This window comes from Dicentrarchus labrax, unplaced genomic scaffold (assembly GCF_905237075.1).
Source record: "Dicentrarchus labrax unplaced genomic scaffold, dlabrax2021, whole genome shotgun sequence".
Classification (NCBI taxonomy): domain Eukaryota; kingdom Metazoa; phylum Chordata; class Actinopteri; family Moronidae; genus Dicentrarchus; species Dicentrarchus labrax.
Window position 1 is genome coordinate 9921770 of NW_026136721.1, and position 24305 is coordinate 9946074.

Genomic DNA, 24305 nt, shown 5'->3' on the forward strand with positions numbered 1-24305 from the left:
CAGAATGGTCTTAAGGCTGATTCTGTTTTTCAGACTGAGCGTGTCTCTGACCAGATGCTGTCCTTGTCGGCCACAGCGATGCAGGTGTTGAAGGGGTGGAACTTCACAACAGACGGTACTCCAGGGTTTCGGTTGATGAATATTTGATCATCCAGACGTGAGACACCTGTAACGGAGGGGAACAAGCCAGAATGGGAACAAGTGTAAAAAGGAGGAGAATTTCTTAAAACTGGAAAATCACAGGTTTGATTCCCGCTGGAGTGCCCCATCCTGCCAACCTGAACCTGTGAATTTTCAACCTTCTACAGCAACAGGTGCTGGCAGTGTGCTGGGGCTGCAAGTGTACATAGTGCTTCCAGGAAATAGCTACAACCCAACACTCTAGTGCCCTCAAAAACTGCTTATAATTCCACAATGCAATATGCTGTATTTATAGACACAGGAATGACTGCTGAGCGACTCTAGCAGTAAATATGCAAAATGATGATGATTTTAAGTGTCTGAAATCTTACTCCTCACTATTGAGTAAACTACTGAGTACCTATTACATAGGGAGTAGTGAACGAGTGAACAAGGGAATGATTTTGGACACAGCCACAGTGTGTGAACGCATGCTTACTTCAGACAGATATCGAAAGAAAACCCTCTATAGTATTTAATATTTCATAAATACACAGGCAGTAAGAAGGCTAGTTCCACCTTCAAGTGCTAATTTAAGGATGCTTTGTGTATTGGTCGTTAAAAATGTATTCTCTAAATTCAGATCATAATGCCAGTGGGAACACTGAGAATTTGTAACTGCAAATAGGACAGGACAGAACAGAGGAAAAACAGAGGAGAAATAAATAAATAAATAGCAACGAGGTCTTCATAACAGAATTTTAAATCAGAACATGCTGGAATGAATGACTGAGTATGGGAAGAAGAAAGGATTACAGCAATGCTGCAGAATAATAGAAAACAAACAAAACATCTGGCAGCAGGCTCAAGAAGGAGAAAAAAAAGTCTAGTTGTGTACCCCTTTGGCAGATTTCAGTGGAGTATAACGCAGCGCCAACACGCTGATACAACTGATAAGTTCACTGCCTTGCCATATGTTGTCATGGCAACAACACATATCGGTTCACCAGCCTGTCCTTGGCTACCTGAACGCACTCTCGAGACAATGATAATGAGATGAAGAAGAATGAGGAAAAATCCATCATGAATTTATCACAAATGCAGCTGTGTTGGAAGAATCGCGGTTGGAGGGAAAAGTAGAGGAGATCATCACCATCGATCTGCTGTTTGTTCCGTTTGATGGCACATTCGATGTGTAAACACTGTAAAATCTGAAACTACCCCGAGGACTTCAGAACTGCATGGTGATGGGTGTAAATTTTGCATCAACAAGAAAAGAAAATCAAATCAGGTTTACGAGCTGAAGTATTTCTCTAGGACTTTTTTCCTTATTTCTTCTTTTCTGCCTCCTTCTCACCTCCTCCATCCTCAGTCTTCCCCCCCCCGTCTTGTTTCTCTCTGGGGGGAACAGACTGAATGAGGGCAACCCTACTACTTCTCTCTCTTTCAAAAAAACTGAGGATAGAGAGGAATTCAATGATTTACTGAGCAGTCAGAAAGAGAGGGAAAGAAGTGCGTTAGCTCTGACGCCAATCGCCTCGTGACTTTGTGTGTGTGTGTGCGGAGTGTTACCAGTGACGTTGGGGGTGTTAGCTATTCCGTTTGAGAAATCTCTGACTTCACTTGGGGAGTCTGTGCGTATGCTGGCACCCTGGGCTCTTTAATGTGTAGGTTTGTGTGTCTGAGTGTGTGTGTGTGTGTGTGTGAGGGAAGTCCTGTGACTCATAAAGCGGGTTGTTTCTGACTATGGATTGATTTCAATCAGTCCTCTCTGCTCACTCGCTCACATGTCGAAGCTGCACCATTTACACCTTCTGTGTAACTCAGTCTGTCTGTTTTTTTTTGGACAGTCTGGATTTGCCCCAGATTCTGTCCCTTACCAATACTCCAAAAATGTTTAATTATACATGATTCTGGCAAAATGACAGTGCTTATACTCTGTAATCTTAACACTGCTGACCATATGCTACTAATCACTAATGACTGTACTAAAATGGTAAGAATCCTATCATCTAAGACAGGGACTATTTTCTGTCCACCAGTAACTTTGTAATCAAGTAGATCAACCTGGCATGTGGAGTCCCTCAAGGTTCAATACTTTGACCTCAGACCATTGGTAAATAAACCAAACCAAATTACCCACATACATTTTCTAGTTGCTTTTATAGTTGCTCAACAAATAAATGAGGTTGTGTCACAATTCTTTAAAGCTAAATAATAAATTGGAGTTACGTTAGCATGCAACTTGAAACTCTAAAACTGAGGACCAAATCCAAAGTCCTTGACAGCCAAGACAATAACAAATGTAGCCTGATATTGTCCTTAAGGATATATCCTTAAAATAAAATATGAACTATGCTGCAATTTTATATTTTCTTGGGTACATAGGGGGCAGGAGAAGTCTACAACAAACAAAAAATCACACATCTGACTATTATCACCTTCTAAAGCTGTCTAATTAAGGTCCTCATCATCGCCAGTATGATGTAGTGTACACAGTACTGGTTAAAGAGGACACACACACACACACACGCACACACACACGCACACGCACACACACAGTTTAACATGTATGTACGTACATACATACATACATACATACATACATACAGATACATACGCACACAAACACATACCTAACACATATATATGTATGCACGTACTATACATATCCATATATTCAATGTACAATAAAATATAAATACATAAAAAGGTTTCCATCCCTCAAATCGACCTTTATAATCTTCCAATGTTAATTTTTACTCCAGCCTTCACCCTGATTTAAATTATTCCACCCACATTCAATAATTTTATTCTGTTCTTTATCTCTATAAATGTATTTTTTGAGATCTCACTGATGCCTCAAACACATTTTAAACTGTTTAGTGTGTAATTGTTGTTTCTTTGTAGCTGTAAATATATATGTTTTCCAAACATTATTGTTCAGACCTTTTTTTCTACATCATCCCTTTGGTGGCAGGTAATGAACAAGGAGTGTATCAGAGCTTTCTCACTCGCCTGCTGGTGATGCTGGAAATGGGGTTGTTGAAAGTGGTGACACACACAATATGTTCCCTAAAACAAACACAATGGACTAAAAACGCTCAATATGTACAAATCCGGTTGTGAGTTTGTGTTAGGCCATCTAGCGTTACTGTGTTGGCAAGTTGTAGTGATTCTGTGACCACTGCTGCCTGCTGGGTAGTTGGATTGATGATGTTAAGCAGTGGCCCCACTTACTGATGAAGGCACCCTATACGGATAGTGATCTTTGTGCTATTCTCGGTGAGACATTTGTTATGAAAATAGCCAGAAATAGAGAAAACCGCGACCGTCTGCCACATCTGAAGTGATGTACTGTGTAATACTACTGTACTAGCTAGCTTAATCAATGGAGAGTTGCATTTAATCACCACAGACCAGTTACATTAGTAAAAACTTAAATACAAATTTCTAGTGTATATGGTCTCAGACAGGGGCACTCTTCATGAAGTAAAGGCTTGTGTGTTTTTCTCCAAAGTTGAAGTTTGGCACTAGGGTTGGAGCAACTGTCAACTGCACAGTTTCTTACTGATTTGCTAGGCATCGTTGTAAAAGTAACATTACATATAAAGTAAAGGGAAAGTAAAAAATCTTACACTTATTAAAACAACTTGCATTCAAACGTGCAATTTCTTCACTTCAAAAACTTCCCCGGAATTACACTTCTTCCATATCTTTTGTCTATTTTTTCAGCTTCATTTTCTACTGCTTGTCTGACTCTATGATGTGTGATTTTGAGGCTTTGTTAATCAATTTAATTTGCATATGAAATGTGCTCCATAAATAAACTTGCCTCGCCCTTTCTAAAATATGAGGCTGGTCATGTCATGTAATGCCAAAGTTATTAAAACCTGGGCTGACATTTTGATAATTGATTTAATTTAATTTCCAGTAATATCTGTGCAAATGAATTCTAAAGTGCAGTCCAGGGTTCCTTCTACCTGTAAATAAGACTCTTCATACCAGACAGAGTTGTTATATATAAAAGGCTTTGTGTTCATAAGAATTCCAGTTTAGGTGAAGATACCTAAATATTGTCTATTGGTGGCTTTACTATAACAATCACTTATGTAACTCCAATATAAACATGGGAATACATCTGTGTGTCACTAACCTCTTTGAGTGATGCCTCGGCTCTGCCTTCTCACTCGAGTGTTTCTCAGGAACCTCCACTGCCGCTCCATCCTCACCTGACTCTCCAGGTCATGCTCCTCTGGGATCTGAAAGAGTGAATTAAATAAAAGGAGAGAGAGAGACAGAGGGAGAGATTTACCTTATTGATATATGGTTTAAATATTTTGTACCCTCAGTGGAAATACAGTGGAAGATAACACTTTAATTGTTTCTAGAGGTGTCAAGTATCCCTTGGGGAAACACTGCAACACATCAGGCAGCTGTGGCTCAGAGGCAGAGCGAGTCATCCATTGATCGAAAGGTTGTTGGTTCGATCCCCGCCACATGTCGAAGTATCCTTGAGCAAGATACTGAACCCATAATTGCTCCCGATGCTGTGCATCGGTGTGTGAATGTGTATGAATGTTAGTTTCTGTTCGATGGACTTTGCCATCACTGAGTGAATGTGTGTGAAAGGGTGAATGTGGCACGTAGTGTAAAAGCGCTTTGAGTGGTCGGAAGACTAGAAAGGTGCTATACAAGTACAGGTCCATTTACCATCAGCATCAAACATGGTTTAAACTTAGAGGGTAAACGTTGTTCAAGATATTCAGCTGCTGTAAATATGGCGGATGCCCAAACCCTTTGTTGGTGCTCCTCTACTCGTTTTAATGCCGTTCAGTCTCTCTTTGTACCTTTTAAACGCTTTCTTGCAATGTCACTCCGTTCACGTCTTTATTGGAAGAGCAAAACTGGATAATTTGTGTTTGACATTGGGGGTTTCAGACGAATCCTCTCAAAAGTTGAGTGAATCTCTCTCTTTGTTGTAGTGAGGGATAAGAGCAGTGTGTAATAAGGAATGACGCAGAAGGAAATAAGTTTCATTACTGCGGAATATTAGTATAATAAAGACTAAAAGACATCAAGCAGTAGATCCATAGTTCATGTGTAAATGTGCAATGTGATGTGCAAATTTAAGAATTACCTCTTAGGCTTTAATATTGAGTTTGGTCTGTATGTTTCTCTCAGAAGTACAGGCCGGTGAACATTAAAGGTGCCCTGTGGAGTTTTCTTGTGAAAACAAAGTTTACATCCAGCATTTCTCTCCAGCACCTTAAGATCTAACAAATGGATTGAATGCATTTCCAACCTCATAAAATATCTGCAAAAGCTGATTTTGTCAACATTTTGAAGCGTGTATCCATGTTTACATCAGCTAGCATTCGCCTGCTTCCATGCTTCATTCTCGTGCAATCATTCATTCTGTGCTGTAGGTGGATTTAAGTTGCACGTACTGCTGGTGCAACAGAGGTGGAAAGTTTTGTAGCACAGGCCACAAAATTGTAGCACGAGTATAAAAGGTTTGTTAACATCTCTTAAAATAACCACAATCACCAAATTAAGCATTTAAGTGTTTTTATTAATAAATCAGACACCGATTGTCCCATGCTGTGTTGTAACTCTTTATATAGGCTTTTTCCTCGACCAAATATGTTTTGAGATCATCAAGGGGTACTTGGCTTAAAAAATATTTAGAATGGGAGTACATTAATGAAAATGTGCCCAGCTGTTTACCAATAAATAGTTCCAGAAAAAACTTCTGCTCAAACCTCAAATAGTCATCTTTACAATGGATCAAACTAATGAGATACAAGGTGTTAATTAGTGAACTTCAGAAATGTTCGTAGACTTTTTTCCCCCACTTCGGACAAAGCCATGTTACAGTAGCGCCTTCCCTCTGCTTCTAGTCTTTATGCCAATCTAGGCGAACTACCGTACATCCTGACTCCAGCTCAACACCACACACACAGGCACAAAATGAATACTGATCTTCTCATTTCATTCGCCCAAAGAAAGCAAATAAAAGTATATATATATATAAAATGTTGAACTATGCCTTTAAGGCTCACGGCCTGGCAGTCAGGTCACAGTATGTTCTCAGACTGCACCATTGTGCTTATTGACAATATAAAAGTTTTCCACTTTTCTCATCACATTACTGGCCGGGATTACTTTGCCAGATACAATGTTAAGTGAAGCTCATGCGGTTACTCAGATAATGAGTCAAGGTGTCAAGTTCACTTTATGCAATCACATCTGATCACATCTGTTGCAGAGGGACAATATGAAAAGTTTAGCTTTATTAAGTCTTATGTAACAAAATGGGCCCCACAGATTTTGTGCTGGCTTTATTTTAAGGGAACAGAATGATTCCCTCTTCTAACATGACATTAAATATGCAGACCGTAATATAAAGCTGTCATTTTTCAGTTTAAAGTATTAAAATCATAAATTAAAAACGCAGACTTTGCTATTATTATGCATATTTGATAGATGAATAAATAAACAACAGAGGGTAAACAAACTGTTAATGGTGTATGTTTTTAAATGCTAGTTGCCAGTGTGTGCCTATTAAGCACATTTCTACAGTGAGGCCTCCCACACCCACTAAATGCTAAACAGCCTGAGACAGACAGACAGACAGACAGACAGACAGACAGACACACACACACACACACAGCTACAGCGCCACGTGACCATACTACTACTGTGTGTAATCAATATTCCTGTAATGTCTTAACTATGTGCATGCGTTTCTTTAAGAGAAACCCATTTTAACACCTCTGAGTGAAGCTTGTGAATAAATATAATTGTGTGTGAGATGTACATAGTGTTTCTGTGAGTGTGCACTGCAGTCAGGCTTTATCTGTATGTCACATACAGTGTCTCCAGGGCTTTATGGTTCCTGACCGAGCCTGAGAGGAGGCAGATTTAGAAGTCAGACTGAAGCTGACATATTCCCACAGCTGAGACAGAGACAAAGTGTGTGTGTGTGTGTGTGTGTGTGTGTGTGTGTGTGTGCGCCAAGGTAAGAACCAGCTGATACTGTGGTTCCCAGGGTTGTGGTCCTGTACTGTGTCAGTGCCTAATGTAACGTATAATGAGACCCTTAGGTAAAAAATTGTGTGTGAGTGAGCGAGAGAAAGAGAGAGAGAGCTCTACACATTGTGGATATACAATAAAATCCCTAGTGCATTATGCAACCAAAAGTATGTGGACACCACACATTATGCCCATATGCATCTCCCTGTTAAACCATTGGTGTCAATATGCAGGTATAACAGCAAGACTTGGGAACCTGAAGTTGTTCCCATTCAGCTAGGGCTAACCCTAATTATTAAATCAGGTTACACAACGCTAAAACTTGAAGGACCAGTGTGTAGGATTTAGTGATGGTGTAGTTACAACCATTGAGCTCAGCCTTCTGAGTGTGTAAGAGAAAACTATGGCGGCCGCGAAACTTGTAAAAACATGAAAGAAGCTATGTAGAGTCAGTGTTTGTCCCTTCTGGGCTCCTGCTAAAAACGGCATGTCAAAAAATCATTTTATATCAAAATCCTTCAGCGCCAGTCAAATTCTTCCTCACCAAACCATTTCTTTATGGACATGGTGCAGTTATCGACACAGAGTAGTCATGTCGAAACTGTTGCCTCAAAATTGGAAGCATGCTGTTGTGTAAAAGATCTTTGTGTGCATAAAGTTTTCCCTTGATCGCAAGACAGCCTAGCCCAAACTATGAGACACTGCCTCACACCAAGCGTACACACAGTATGTGGACAGGGCTGTTGGTCTCCTCTCTCTCTCTCACAGATATGAACCTGTAGCTGTGGACATTTTTTTTCCACTCTCGTGAAGTCTTCAATGTCCTCGCTCCTCACACACCCCTAAAACTGTATGCATGGATACACTCTGAAACACACACACATTTTGCCCTCATGCTGCTGACACAGTGATATGATAACCTGTGTGCAGACTTTGAGGCGTACTCACACACACAGCTTTGTAATGGAGTGGAGTTTTATGGCAGCACTCAAAATTTTGCAGACACAGCGTTCTGATTTTGTGCTATGGCAAAACCCCGCTCCTCCTCCTCCTTCACTCACTCTTCCATCCAATCATATCTCTGCTTTTCATCACCTTTTCTTGCCACTCCTGTCTCCATCTTCCTTTCATCCTGCTGCCATGCTCTTCATACAGTTTTACTTCACTTTCAACAACTCTGTCTCTCCTCTTCTCCCACATTCTCCTTCCATCTCTATCTGCCCCTCGGTATCTTTTCTCCTCTTCTCCAACATTCTCCTTCCACCTCTATCTGCCCCTCGGTGTCTTCTCTCCTCTTCAAATATTTTATTTTCATTATTTCTTACTTTTTCATTTCTGTGCGCTCTCTCTATCTTCCCACTCCTCTTTTTGCCCCAAATGTCTTTGTGTTGTAAATATTTTATTTGACTAAAATCTACTTTTCTCTGCGCTCTCTTTCTGTATCAGCCACTTTTTCTCTCATGCACACATTCATTTCTAATACTTTTCTTACTTATTTCTCTTCCTCCACTCCCAAAACTTTCTATTTTCTCCTCTATTTGACCCTCACGCTTGACTTTTTAAAAATAATTTCCTCCTTCTTTATTTAACCTCGACAAAATGTGCTGACACCATTTGTTTTACCTCTTCTTTTCCAGAGAGGATGGACTGTTTAGAGTGTTTAAAGAGACAGAAGCTTGATTTAATATAACAACATTAGGCACCAACCGTGCATGGTAAGAAGCACTTCTTCTTTTAATCTTAAATTTCACTCGGGAGGATGTTAACTTATGGAGCTCAATTATTCAGCAAAGCCATCTTGTACGAGCAGCAGGTACTTTCTCACAATGCGATCAGTCTCTGCCCTGCTGTTTTCCATAGGACTCTTATTATTTTCTGAAATACATTCTCTAACAGCGAGTTCATGTCCTCAAATGGCTCAGTCACTCCTTAAGGCCATGAATTGTAAGATACATGGCAAACGTTCACCCATGACACCTCTTCACATAAATATTTATGTGAAAACGGAAAATTACCTGTCATATCACTACTTCCTTGTTGCTTAGCAACCACTTTAAGCTGCTGTTCAAGAACATCATGGCTTGAAAGAAAATATGTTTTTTAAATTATTGATTAAAAAAAGATGAATTTGCTCTTTCTCTCTTTTAATTCAATAATGTGTTACCTGCATTTCATTGAAGCAATAACTCAACTGACATGTTGTTTTAAGATTGTTCTGTTATCACTGTGACACAATACACACACAGATAAAGGGCTGTCATCTGACGCACACAGGCAGGGTAGAGTGAGTGGTTAGGATGGTAAAAGGGAACGATGGATGGAAAAAAACAGAGAGGCGTTGAAACTACCTTCATGACAGGCTGAGCGAAATACTTGGCACTCCAATCACACAGCCCCGTCTGGAGGGCGGGACTGATGTAGTTCCTGTGACCACCCGGCTCGTCACCATCCTCAGCTGCCTGGACACACACACACACACACACACACACACACACACACACACACACACACACACACACACACACACACACACACACACACACACACACACACACACACACACACACACACACAGTTAAATTACACAAAAAACCAAACAGAAAATATAAGGTTTAAGTGAGAACCGTAGCTGCTGTGGGGTGTTCCTCTACCTGCTCAGGTCCTTTGTCAAACATCTTGCGAGTGCGGGGGAACTGGTGGGAGTGGGGCGCCTGTCCTCCCAATGTGGGGGTGTAGGGAGGCCGTGTTGCCGGTTGCTCTCTGGTGGGGGGTTTGGGCACCTCGTTGGTCAGACTGGAGCTGCTGGTGCTGGGCATGGGAGGAGAACCACTGGAGGAACAGAGAAAGGAAAATGAGGGATAAGAAACGAAGTGGCAGAACATTTTCATTCCCTTAGTCTCTACAGAAACAGATACAAAACAAAAACATAACCTGATTTAAATAGTTAAAAACTAGCCTCAAATCATATTTATCATCTATCATATTTATTTTTATAACTTGGATTTAGTGTGACAATCTTGTCACTACTTCTGTTACTCTAATTTCTCTCATTTTGTTGCCAGCCTTGAGCTATATAGCACCATTTCTCAGAATCCTCTTGAAAATGACATTAGGCATTTTTTTTTGGATTTATTCTGCAAACAATTGTTTTTCTACAAAGTTAACGTTCTTTAACTGCAGGTTCCTCCCACTGCCTAATCTGTTCAATGAATTTGTCTCGGTCTTGGCAGGAGAAAAGCTGAGTGAGCTGTATGCATGCTGTGTATGTTTTGGGGCTTAACTGGTAATGACTTTTCTGTATATGTGGATGTTTGTGTGTGTGTGTGTGAGAGCGTCCCTCACCCAGCCTGGTGGATGTGCGTGCCCTTGCTGGTGGGGCTGGCTGGGGCCGACTGGGTGAGCGATCCAGAGTCCAGGATCCTCTGAGGCCGAGCATTCATCGTTGCCTGTTGACAGAAAAACTGTGCATTAAATCTCTGTTTGCTAGAGGGAGGAGGGGACAGATATTTCAGACACACACCTGACAGCAGATCAGGATTAGAAGCAATACCTAAAATCTGAATGCTCTTCCTACTGTAAGTATGCAAAAAGTGCAGCCCTTTACAAAGTTTGGCTGAATTTCCAGAACTTTATCTCATTAGGCGGAGCAGGTAATATAACCTCTTCACTGTGAGCTGTCTAATGGCTGCTCACAAGGGAGGGGTAAACTTAATAAAGACAATAGAGGCAAAACATCACTGATGAATAGCAGAGTTGTTGTTTACGCAAGCCAGGTGGAGAGAAAAAACTCTGTGCAGCGTAAATCCAGTTAACACAGGCAAACACATTTTACTACCTGGGATTGCCGTTGATTTGATTTCTATGCTAATTACAAAATTGCGGTAAGTATTTCTTTTTTGTGTATCTGAAAGAGAGGAAAGTTTTTAGTGCAAAGTTTACACACATTTGATCCGCTGCATTGGGGGAAAATATATCAGTTACCAGGGGTTAGCTGTTAGCGCTTCATTAAGAGGCAATTGGAAATGAAACAAAACAGCCATAAAACCAGCTGAAAGGGTTATTATGGAAACAGCTCGGCCACTAATCTAAGTACCTTTGTTAGTCAAGCACAAAAAGATCAATAGGATGAGAAGGACAAAATGAGCTAAATAATTTAAGGATATGCTGATTCTCAACAAATTGGAAGGTGACTGTAGATAAAGACGATGGGTAGCAGCTTGTGTGTGTGTGTGTGAGGCAGCGGCAGACACCATGCAGAGGCATTTTTAATGGCAAACCTGAGCTTGACACTGCAGCATTAATCCTTCTGGAGCTCATTTGAGAGTTAGGAAGAGGTTGCGGCAAAAGTGCAGCTGCACACTAGCAAAAGCTCAAAACGAGGCACCAGAGTGGTTATCAAGCCTGTTCTGCAATAAAAGCTAACGGGCTTTATTTCCTCAACAGTCAGTCCTTTAACAACCTTTGTGTTGCAAGTCATCAACAATTATGTATTTCTTAAGGAAAGAGAACATTCTAGAAACCTTTTACCAGATGCTGGTATGAATGTAAAGTTGCAAGCTCATCAGTTAAAACGACTCGATTATGCAACATGTTCATGGATAATTCATCAACATTTGCCGATCATCAACATGTGGTAAACAAACATCACGCTAACGCGCGCAGGCCGCACGCCTTATCTGCTGACAAGCTCTCCAGAAAACGAGATATGCAAATGTTCCACATTAGCAGGAAACGGGGGTAATCGGTCCTACCAGCTGCTTCGCTCCACGCTGGGAAACAGCTTGCTCTCCTGTTTCAACCCGCTTCCCCTCACTTCCTCCATCATTAATTGGCTGGAAAGCGAGTCAAGTGAGCAAACAAGTTAGTGAGTGTGCATGTGTTAGTAAGGGTTCTGGTAGGATGCGGCAGTGAAAGCTGATGACAGCTCAGAAAAATCTCGGAAAGTTCCTGTTAAATTATTGAAAGGCGCGTCTGAGATGCTCAGCTGGCGGAGAAAGTGCCAAACACCGCCTTGACGAATGATGGTGATGTGGAAGTGGTGAATGTGAGAAGGGATTGGTCAAGGAAGAGTGTGTGGACTGATGGAGGGATGATGTTAAGTGTCATGGGTAAGTGTGTGAGAGGGGATACCTGCTGAGTCAGACGAGAGAAATAAGCCTCTCCACTCATTTCATTCTCATTACAGTGAGTAGGAGAGTACAGACTGTATATTGGTGATGCCTTGTACCTCCTTGTCAGGTGAATGTGTGAACAATAGGATTTCAATAAAAAGACTGGACCCGCCAGAATATCAGGATTAAAAAAAAACACACGACTTCCAGCCCAGCATCATGCAGCAAGAGGGGGCTATTAAAGAGGCATTTAATATCATTTGAGAAATAAATTTTAATTAGCTGCTGACCTTGTTCACTTTGTTACAAATCAATAACATTTGACATTTAGAATCCTAATTAAAAGAGCTGGGTTCCCAGTTAGGCTCATGTTAACACTTGTGAACTTGGGATGAATGTTCTCTGATTGAGCTGTCTCTGACGAGCTCCCTGCAAGAAAAAAAAGCGAACTCCAGCTATGATAACTTACCAACTTTGGAAAACAAGGCATTTAAAAGGTGTTTAGATTGTCATTCCTCTTTAAATGTCAAACTGTTCTTTGGTAGAACTTCAATCCCTCATCACTGTTTTCCTGTCAGGGTGGTATGTATGACATTAATGGCACTGGCACCACGTGGTGTATACTATAGAACTTTGGCTGTGGTTACACAGCTATATCATAGCGTGTGATCTCATCCCCTCAGGTTGTTAGTTCAGTGTCATTCAGCAGAAGCCAGTAGCAGAGCTGCTTTTGAAGCTATTATATGTAACATTTGCACATTGAAACTAGACCTATTGTGAGCAATACAAGTGTACCACAGTGCAGTGCCAACCCAATTCTGAAGGGTACTTCCTGTCAGGGGATATTTAACATATAACAAGACCCACAAGATCTACTAGAGCCCTAAATATGGTTATGGCTTATGCAGCGCATAGATCTAATTGGAGAATGGTTCAAAACACCTAACTCCCCCTGAATCCCACAAGATGCCACCTAGAGCCTTGCACTACTTCTATAAGGAGAGACAGCCAGTCTGCCCCTGGCCAAGTCTCAATTCAATCAAATTCTGAGTCATGTTTCAAGTCTCACGTCAGTTGAGACAAGCCCAAGTCACATGTCTCCATTGGATGTCATTTGTCTGTATCAATAATTCTTTATGTAGCTCAGCAGGATTTTTTCAATGCATGGAACCACTAATTAAATACTCAAGCTGTGTGGCAATGGATGGGATACCTGTCGCTTTCTTACTATTTACTATTGATGGATATCTTACCAGGTCCAAGTCAAGTCTTGAGCCAGTGAAAGCTCAAGTCCTCATTTTGATCAACCAATTCTGACCCAAGTTGTGTCTCAAGCCTTAAATGTACAGCTCTTACTATAAGCAGACCCCTAAAGATGACGCGATGAGTAGGTATAGGGAAGGCGTTTGATTGAATTCTGTCTGTCTGTTTCAGTTGTCTGCCCTGGGATTGAAGCATTGTTGAAAACCAGTTTGCTGCCATATGCTGGCTGTCAGAGTGGTAATTTGTATAAATGTGACACCACAGTTTGCTCAGTTGACTTCAGGTCTGCAGGTACACACAAACTAATATTACAGTGTTGCAGTGCCACACAGACAGCACAGTGCATTAGCTGGTAGAAGAGAAGTCTATTGCATTATAGTGTAAATCAAGTCCCGTTGTTTTTTTTTTATTGCAGCTCTGTAGGGAGTCTCACAGGAGAGATGCAGCTCTTCTGAAGGTAACTAAGGGGACAATTGGTGTTGGTGGTAGAAAATGCAAGAAATTTTGCCGAAGGGTTAGGTTGGGTGGTGGACTATAGTCGTTATTATGGCTCCTTAAGTAACGGCAGCCTCTTTGCTTGGCTCTGCTCTACCAAGCCTGAGGGAGTCATTGGTCCTTAATTGCATTTGCACAGAAGTAATGGCATTTTGGAGGAAGAAAACACCAGTGGGAGGGTGGGGCGTGTGTGCTGGAAACAGTTCTTTTTCACTACATAACCATGTCCTGAAAAGGAACTGACACATGGATATAGAGACAAAACATAAATCATAACACCCCCCGTTACACTCTCTTCGAATCTGAGATCCTAAATATTACAAGCAACCCTCGAAGGAGCGAAGGAGCACACCATGACAACGCCTCTAACTTCAAACCTTGGGCTCCTCCATGAACATTTCTTTAAGATGAAGACGTGCTTTTTCACAAAATCCACAGCGTACCTTGTATGCTATGCTGTTGAGGACCTTCATGGCCAGATCCGACACCTCAGGAAAGGGGTCTGCGGCAAGATGTAGCAGCACCCTCCAGATCTGCGTGTACACACTGTTGAAGGACACACCTGGAAAATACGCACAAAGCAAAAGACCAAGTTCAATATATTTTAACTTTGACAACACATAAATCAAACATACATACAGTGGATGAAAAACACACACAGACCCTTCAGCACATAACATCTCACAGTGGTTTAACTCTCATCACTCCCCATCCATGTTCATTAACACAGCACAGCTAACCGCTAAGTGGTAAGGCACAATACGTCTCATTAGCATTATGCTAACCAGCGCCGGTCAGTCAGTCAGACAGACAGACAGACAGACAGACAGACAGACAGACAGACAGACAGACAGACAGACAGACAGACAGACAGACACACACACACACACACACACACACACACACACACACACACACACACACACACAAAGAGGCAGCTGGCTCTCCTCATCCACTGGAGCTTCATTGCTGTCAACTGTCGCTGTTATCATGAATACAAATGAACAAAGCCTCTTCTACTGTCAGGTGCTTTTGTTCGTCTGTCACCGTTCTAATCTTTGGCATTGTCTTTACAGTGAAAGGTGACATTTTTCCCAACTTCAACCTCAGTTTGTTTGTCGTTCTTTGATTTTTAGCTCTCCCCTGCCTGCTTGTTTGCTCATTAGCCATCTACTCCATCCCTCTGCTGTCATTTACTCGAGAGCTGCTTCCTGACACCACTTGATTTGGGGCCTCAAACTGCCAGTCTTGCATCTTTCTGTGTTAGCAACCTCCTTTCCTTCCGTACACTATCCCCTTTTCTTTATGCTCCTGGCTTTTACTTGCTTTAGCACGCTGTCTCTGCAGTGCATTGAGCCCTCCTTCTCTGTTGCTGTGTCTCGGCTGCTTTGTCTCCCTCTAACAGTCCCTTTGTCTGTCAGCTTCAATCTGTCGTCTTTCTCTTCTTCCCTCAGTGTCAGCCACAGGGACGCTGAGCGCTAATAGTCTCCAACTGTTGCTGTTTCTCATTTTGCCCCCACTTTTCTGTTTCTTCCCTGCAGATCATGCAGGTGGTCCTATAAAATTGACCTCTATGGATGGCCGCTCTTATTTCATTTCCTTTTATCATTCCCCTGTTTCCCTGTCCCTACTTTTCCAATCGGCACACAGGCCGAGCCATAGAGCTGCAAACTCCTTTGGGTGCTGTGGAGAAGTGGGAATGACTGAAGAGGGTTCAATGCACCCACGCTTCAAAGATGGGAGACCAAGGAGGGGGGATTATAAGAAAGGAGAGGAGGAGGGTGGAGGGCTAGAGCTGGTGGAGAAAGAAGGACAGAACAAGGAGGAATCTGGAAAAGGTGAGGAGCAGAGAGGCCAGAGGGAGTAAAGAGGGAGCAAAGAAAAGGGGAAGCGGGAGGAATGAGCCATTTCAGAAGCCTGTGTACTGTGAGGTATGGCAGGGATGGGTCAGAGAAATGGGAAACCAAGAGAAGAATGAAGAGGAGAGAGATGAAAAGATAAAGAGGGCGAGAGTGACTGAGGAGGAGAAAGTGAGGGAGGGAGTTAAAGAGGTGATTAGGGTGTAGCCTGAGGGGCAGGATATGATTAGCGATGGCTAGCCAGCGCGCTACCTGCTGCAGTAAACAGCCAGTTGATAAATGTGAAATATGGTTCCTCTCCCATTTAACCGCCGTGCTACATTACGGGTGCACACAAATAACCACTGCGCCGTCTCCACATAGTCCACACGAGGGAAGGTGACGGCTGACATCACTCACTGGCTGAACGCTGCACCAGTGACTTGTCCTGACTTGACACTCTTGTCATTTGGAGACTTGTGCAGACTGAAATGGACGCATAGTAGTAAAGATGTTAATTATTGGCTAAATGAACCACTGCATCACTGTTTTATGGCCTCCTTAATTCTGGCAGATGACATAAAATACTTTGAACACTGCGTAGCGATTTTTGGAGCTGTAAATGGTTGAGGCATAAAAAATGCATCAGAACGTTTGAAAGCAGTGGAGAAACTCCTCTGTGAGGCATATTTTACATATATTTCACAGCGAGATGTAAGCAGTGTAAGCAGCACCAAATCATATCTGTGATGCTCTTTAAAAGAGAGAGCGCCTCAAATTCACAGACACAGGTAGAAGCGAATCTAAACCCTTGATGTGACAAAATAGAAATGTCAATGCGGATACTGAAAATGTTAGGCACAGTGTTACCTTGGATGCCCTTATCAGGCATTTTTATAGTGCTTTCATCCAAAGCGCTTTTCAATTATCATTCACTCACACTTATAAGTTCCAGTGCATGGGTCATATTTATCATGAATTCACAAATATTGCTCTAAGTTGCACCACTCCAGGCAAGAAAAAAGAAATGAATGTGCTTGTTGGACTCAACTTGGGGTGAGATCAAGATGCTGCCAAGGGACAATCGAGGGACAGTGTTGTGACCTTCCTTCTTGTGATCAGGTATTGCAAATAAGGAGGAGGAAACTTATGTCCCCAACAGGGTGAATCCGAACAACATCGACATGAACAGCTACTGACTTGCACACGGACAGCAAAGGCAGTTCTGTAACAGGCAGCATCTTCACCTCCGTGGCTGACAAATGAAGCCAACACTGAAGTGCCAAAAACTACAGTTCCTTGAACTAAAGGCTGGCTACCTGTAATGAGTCATAAGGTCCCATATTAAAATGCCCAATGTCACGGCACAACCGCCTGGTTAAAAACATTTTTTTGGTCTTTGGTCCTAGTTTTGGGTGAATTTTTGTCACTCACACATTTAAATTATATGAAGACATAAAGTTCTGCAAGATAAAGGCAGTGCTGGCTCTGATTGACAGGTGGGTGCCTTCATAGGTGGCTCTTTTCAGTTACCAGGCTTCATTCAGCCTGCCTCAGCTCCACCTTTGCCTATATTTGGATTAGCCAGCAGCTGGTGGAATCAGAACTACCAAGTTGGCGATGGCCAGAGCCGACCAAACTGAGCTTCATAACAGCTCTTCAAAAACCTATGGGTGACGTCACAGAGACTATGTCCATATTTTATACAGTCTATGTTCTATACATCAATCGGGGGTCTGCGTATGCAGCTGCATTTCACATATGCTCACTAGAAAACAAGATTGTGACCTCATGACATGGGTTAACCAATGAGAAACATTTGAAAAAATTAAATGTACGACCACTTAAAAAGTGAACAGGATGAAGGAGGGGAATACAGCACATCGGTCCCAGAGAAAAAGTGCTTGTTTATCTATATTACAATTTTGTTTTTGTTTCCGACACTGCCTATGAGAGGTGCTGGTGTGGCTTTAACATTGTAGTAGGATTTGTACAAATTATAGTAAGAGGGCAAAGACAAAAAAAAGAAAAGAAGAATGAATTTTAAATCACTACTGGAACTCTGCCCTGACTCCCACACAGCGCTGGTATCTTGCTGGTTTCCTGCAGGCCAGTGTCCAGCAGTAGCTGCTGCATTTTGCATTTATGGTTCTGCTTTGTTCTAAACTGCTACACTATAATATACAGAGCACTTTACCTCTCAGCATTTGTTCCTGTTTGTTTGCAGTGTTAAAACATAGATGTGATAAAACCGAGAATGTATGCTGCTCTAAGCTCAATACCAAAAGGAAAGATAGAAACAAGTTAATACATTTTTCAGGCCAGATGAAAAACAAAAGCCCCGGGGGGCTTATGAAAACAACTTCAAACCAAACAGCAAGATAGGAGCAAATGAGTAAACAACAAAAGTCAAAATGACAAGCCAACTCTCAGCTGAGTTGGATAACTGAATGTAAGTGACAACAGAAACATAAATAACAACAGAACATCAAATTCATCTGCACTCAAGCACGCATTTCAGCCTTTTCCTTTACACTCCTGAATATTTCTACCAACATCCATTCATCTGCCTGTTTATACAGGCAGCACACTGCGAGGGGGGAGTTATAAACAAGCATGCTGGGAGGCTGGGACTCTTTACAGCCGCGGTGGGGGCACAGCTTAGTGGGCGAGGGGCCAATATGTCTTTTAACCTGTTTACATGGGGACCAGCATTAAGGGCCCACAAGCAGCTTGAAAAAGGTTTCACCAAACACTGAATGCTAAATTTGTTGGATAAAATGGTAATGAGAGCAGCAAGCACTGTGCCAGCCTCTTTTTATTGTTTGGGGTTTTTTTTACGTTTAAGCGTTCATTTCCAAGCTTTGGTGTCCCCTGGTACCTGTGCCCTAAAATGAAATCCTACTAGAGCAGCTGGCAAACAAGTATTGTAGTTTGGGTTTGATTAAGCCTGGATTAGAAAATGACCTGATGTATCTTCCCATTGGAGAAAAAGGGAAGACAAAATATTTGATCACCTTTACTGATAAAATATTCGACTGTGTGTGAGAAAGTGTGCACATGCGTATGAGTATGACTTAATACAGATTTACGCGGCAGATTGTGTTTAAATTAAATTTAGGTGCAGAGGAAATTTGGGTTTCCTCAAAGGACCGATATGAAGCTTGAGCAGAGCTTGACTGAGTCAGGTCCACCTAAAATAAGGTGGCATTCATTTAAGGAACAAATCGAACAAAACACGCTGAAAAGGAAATTTCATTACAGTACCCAAACCTACTTTCCTACCAAGTCAAATTCACTGTTCTCCAGACCTCAATTTACTTTTCCATTCGATTTTCCATTTCAACTCATGCAAAAATCACATACCAGGATGTGACAGGGCTACTGGGAGCTTACAACAGGGTTTCTAACGTGAAATGCAACAATGAGAAGAAGAAAAAGGGAATCCCCTGCTTCACTTTCCCCTTTCCCGAGGGGGTGGGAGTGAGTTAATGTTTTTCCTGCTCGCACACAAACTGCCTGTCAGGACGCATGGCGGAGCCCGCCAATCACCTGAGAACAGGGATAAGTGAGCGGGTTTGAGTTCAGTGTGTACCAGCAAAAGCACTTTAATGGCCTGGGGTGACTCACAGGGTCTATCCTGCCCACCCCCCACTCTGCTGTCCTTAACACGTCTATTCTTGGAGTGGAAGCTTCCCTCTCTTTCACTTCTCTCTCTAGGGCCGGCCTGGGGTCTTCCTCTCAGTTGCCATCACATTCATCTGGTCATTTATTTCCCCCCTGTTTCTCTCTCAAGCTTAGTCCTCTTGGGAGTGCTTGTTCATGGGATGGCAGTTTCTGTGTGCTGAACCATGCAATGCTGCCCAAGCTACTGTCTGCAGCCTGCTGTAATGATCCAACAGGGTACATCTACATCACTGATGCTGCTATCGGTCTCTGGATGCATACATGGCAAAATGTATATTATGAATAAATAAAAAAATAGATCTTTAATTTTAAAACAGTTCCAAAAACAACACATCCTCTAAACGCTCTGAGTTTAATGAAATTGATTAAGGTTGTTGTCTCACTTAAAGCTGCATAAATCAGCTTTTAGGCCACTTAAGGGCAGAACTCAATTTTGGATGGATTACACATTCAGCCATCACAAAGCAAGATGAGAATTTGTATGGGGAGTCATGTTTGTGGCAACAAACCAATATTCACTCTCTGGTTTGGTCTCCACCAGCTCCTCAGAAGAATAACTGGGTCTTTGGCTGCTAGATGCTTTACTGTGTCCGCAAGCTAGTTACTAACTTTGTCCACCTGCTGTTTGGTGCCAGGCAAGTATTGTACAGTGGGTTTATTAAAGCATTTTTTGCTGAAAACAGTGTCTTTAAATGAGATTGATTAGAGAGGTGAAAGTGGACCAAAACAGTGAATCTGCAGGTCAGGAAACCAAAACAATGAGCTAAAACAGACTATTAAGTTCATTAGAGTTGGGGGGATTGCAGCGGATGTATTGTTCATACAGATAATAATAAGTTCAACTTTATGACTTTATGTGTCAGGGGACTTGCAGAAGACAGATTTAAAGAAAATCATTGTCAAAATTGAACGTAGAACCTAGTATGGGTAAAATTCCCAAATTGCTGGATCTGACATTAGTGTCAATAGTGTCTCTTCTTCAGACTGTCCGTTCCTGCCGACAGATTTCTCTTCTGATGCACTCATCATCACGTATCTTTATGTGCAAAAAGTGGTGGATTGAAGTTGCACATTTAGAAAACTATGAAGAAAGAATATTTTGGAATTAAACACACAGACAGGCTTTGTAGAGCTGCAGTACTACTAAACAGCTGTTACCTATGAGAGAGTTGAGGGAAGAATAGGAGGACACCCGTCGCATTTTGTCGATGGTCTCGAAGGAGAGGATGTACTCGTCGTTGTCGGGGCTCCCGAGGGTGCTGCTGGCGCTGCTGCTGGTGCTCAGGTTACCAGGAGAGAAGGCTGCTGGTCCACCTGGATGAAGGAAAATATACAATCACGCAAAAGCCTTAGAGCCACTTAGCAAAAAAATCACAAGCATCAGTTGGGAGTTGAAGAGGAAAAAGAAGAGGCGCTTATTATGTTTAGAAAGCACTTTGGCTGCTGTAAGAGTGCGATATAAACAAAGTTTATTATGGTTATTACTGTTGTAAAAAGACAAAAACGAAGCCAAATAGCAAATCTACATCAAATAAGGTGTGAGGTGTGTAAACGGTCCTTAGACTTGGAGGCTACACGCCAACACAAGAATCTGCTCGTAACTTAATTTCAGCTGTCAGGTTTACTCATCTCCTGCAGTAGCTCTCCTTCATCATCAAATATTACTCTGACTCATATAAACCCAAACGCCATGCATCCTCCAAACCGACGGCAGGCTGAAATGTGGAAATGGAGATTGGAAGAGAATGGTAATACGCTCTGCTGTGTGCTTATTGATGATAAACACGGCTGCATATTGGAATAAGCACTGAGAATGTGAACTAGAAATGGTGTCAGCAGTAGGTTACATGCTTCACCAAGTGCCAGTGATTTAGCTCCATTCAGGGCTTATGCATTACTCAGTCTGGCAGTGGCAGACAGAGTTAGCTTTAGCTGTCTGAACCACAGAGCAGTGACAAACAGGAGGTCAAGAGCTCAGATGTGAGCCGTGGACAGAAGATAGGATGGCTATGGATTAAATTATTAAAGGATTATTTTGTTTAGGATTATTTATGATAATTATGCATCTATTTTTGGCAAAATACTTTCACTGCTATAAATTGACAGTTAATCTTCCTTCTTTTTGCCAGAAATAAAACTTTTAAAAGTGCAAATCTTAAACTCAAACAAATCAAAAACATTTTCCCCATGACGCCCTTCAAGAACGCAGTTACAGTCGAGGGTTGTCTGGGGTTTTCCTCACAGCAAAAACTGTGTTCGGCAAGATAATGTTATGCATGAAAACAAATGCATGTCACTGGATAAAAAGAATCAACTCCATTCTGGCCCCGACACCCCCTTTCTATTTACTATGTTAGTGTGTTATTATGCTATATTAAGGACCATAACACACCGGCAAGGTGAGAGCCTACTGCTTAATTTTTCCTAAATTGATTTTTCACAATGGATTTAGTTAAAATCACAGATTAGTGAAATGAAAATAAAAATGCAAAAACATTACATTGTTGATAAATCTTCATTCTTTTAAAGTATATGCACACACCAATTCATAAGAACATTTACAGCAAATGCTCATTGTTTCAGAGGTATAATGCATCTAACCACATCATATAGTACAACAGCTCAGTGAGCTAGGCATGTATCTGTCTCCATGACAACCGAGGTTTACTGCTCATGGTTTAGAGTCAGAAGGGCATCCCATAGTGAAAACACTGTCACTGTCAATGCTTTGAACTTGTCTCAATGGGCCTACAGTTCAGCACCATGGACAGCTCCCAGTCCCCACTGAGTGTGCCACTGAGGCAGATAGCTGCAGGACCACGGCAAAGCAAACAGCCACGAGAAAGAAGATTACATTGAGGAATTTGAGCAGTGACTATAAAACCTGTAGTAAGTATCCACGAGGGGCTTGATAAGTTGAGTTGCTTCATAAAGAAATTACACTACAGGACAATGATAGAGAAAACTGGGATGCACTCATTCGCATATCAGAGCCAGGACAATTTGAACCCTATGATGAAACTAATTAAATTAAAACCGGTGATTGAAAAATTGTCAGGAGACATTAGTCAATTAAAAAGTCCTTTGGAGTATGGGGCGGCAGTTGACAAAAACCTTAATTTAAGTAAAGCTGACAAGTTTAACTACTTAATATCCTTTTCGATGGGTGCTGCTGCTTGACCCCCTAATGCGGAAAGCCCTCCACTGCTGCTTTATGTGGCGTGACACTACATATTAAAGTGGGTGATTGCTTTGGTAAAGGGCCACTGAGAGGGAGCATCATTTTTGAAGCCAAAATCTTGATAACACTTAACATTTGATAAGATTTAGTACAACTAAATTGTTCAGTTGTAATAAATGGCCCATGCGTGTTCTTGCATTCATCCACATCACACATTTGTAAGACATGGATGATGAGCATTTTCCAGTCACTTGTGCATGTGAGAGCGGGAACACTGAACTGTTATCTCTGCTTGGCAAACTGGTCACAACCTCTTTGCTGGTTTTGAAGCCTCTTATTAATGCTTACTGAGTCATTAACAGGAATAGCAATGATAGAATGAAGAGGTAAGCCTGAGGACAGTTATATCCACGGTCTACAGCTGACGTGCAACGAGAAAACCTAATACAGTCTGCTAACGCTCTCTCTTTTGATGAATTTCTTTAATTCTTCTTTGTCTTCATTCAGTCCTCCTACAGCTTCATCTAAATGTCTCTCTATTGTCTGCCTTATTTTCATTCTCGCTCCATTTCTCAGCGCTCTATCTCCCTCCTACCCTCTTCATTGAGGTTGAGGTTCTGCAGGCTCTTGTTCAGGTTGCGGGCAGTGGTAGCGGCTCGGATGTTGGTGTAGGAGTTGACTGATCGCAGGCGTGGGATCGCCGGGCTGTCCCTCACTGGAGTCAGGTTACCAGGCTCTGGAAGTAAACACAGGAGGACATACATCAGGTCAGAGCTTGGATAATCCCAAACCAATAAAAATAAATGTTGTTCTAATGAGTGGAATGTTAAATGTCCAGAGTGTAACATTTAGGAGGATCTATTGGCAGAAATGGAATATTATATTCATAGTGTATAATAGGTGTATTTTCATTAGTGTATAATCACCTGAATATAGGAATTGTTATGTTTTTGGAAGGGTAGGGTGAAGCGAAAATCTGCAACTACACCGCTGGATGCCACTAGATGCTGCTCGACCTTTAAAATTAGCAACCTAATCAGACTGGATTTGCTCAAGAGTTGCACTCTTTTACATACCTGGAAAGCTTTTTACATAATTTACACTGACCTTTTAACAAAACAATCAAGAAATTGTAATATTTGTAGATGCAGAAAAAGCATTTGACATCTTGATTTTATTTTGCGATAGAAGGGATAACTTGAGGGAATTTGTTGTACAAGGTAGCGTTTTATGCAGATGACTTCCTATTGTTTGTCAGAAACCCCACATCGTCAATTCCTTCCATTCCACATAAAATCTGGTCACAATTAAGTAAACACTATAGCCTACAAAGTCTTTTGATTGTGGCAATCCACAGTTTCCAACCATCTTTCGTGCCTGGAAATGGGATTCAGTTTATTAAAGAACTGTATCTATAGATCCAGACTTTCTGCATCAAAATGTCATTTACCACCCACTAACAACTGAGGAGTTTTGTCAGAGCACTTTTCCACTAAAGTGCTAACAGGAGAATTTGTCCTGACACTTTATTACCATTTACAACAAAAGCTAAAGGTATGATCACTTTGATTG

The 24305-nt window shown here is 41.7% G+C and overlaps 1 protein-coding gene across 4 annotated transcripts in view; it reads right to left on the minus strand.

Annotated features, from left to right (window-relative positions):
- rptor (regulatory associated protein of MTOR, complex 1) overlaps positions 1-24305 on the minus strand; it is a 187389-nt gene that overhangs the window by 21181 nt on the left and 141903 nt on the right. For all 4 annotated transcript variants that reach the window (XM_051383914.1, XM_051383912.1, XM_051383913.1 and 1 more), the window contains exons 20-27: positions 23329-23469; positions 20711-20866; positions 14471-14589; positions 10501-10604; positions 9810-9987; positions 9507-9617; positions 4277-4382; positions 52-166 (exon numbers count right to left, since the gene is read on the minus strand). In XM_051383914.1, coding sequence (XP_051239874.1) covers positions 52-166; positions 4277-4382; positions 9507-9617; positions 9810-9987; positions 10501-10604; positions 14471-14589; positions 20711-20866; positions 23329-23469 — 1030 coding nt within the window. The remainder of the gene's footprint in view (positions 1-51; positions 167-4276; positions 4383-9506; positions 9618-9809; positions 9988-10500; positions 10605-14470; positions 14590-20710; positions 20867-23328; positions 23470-24305) is intronic.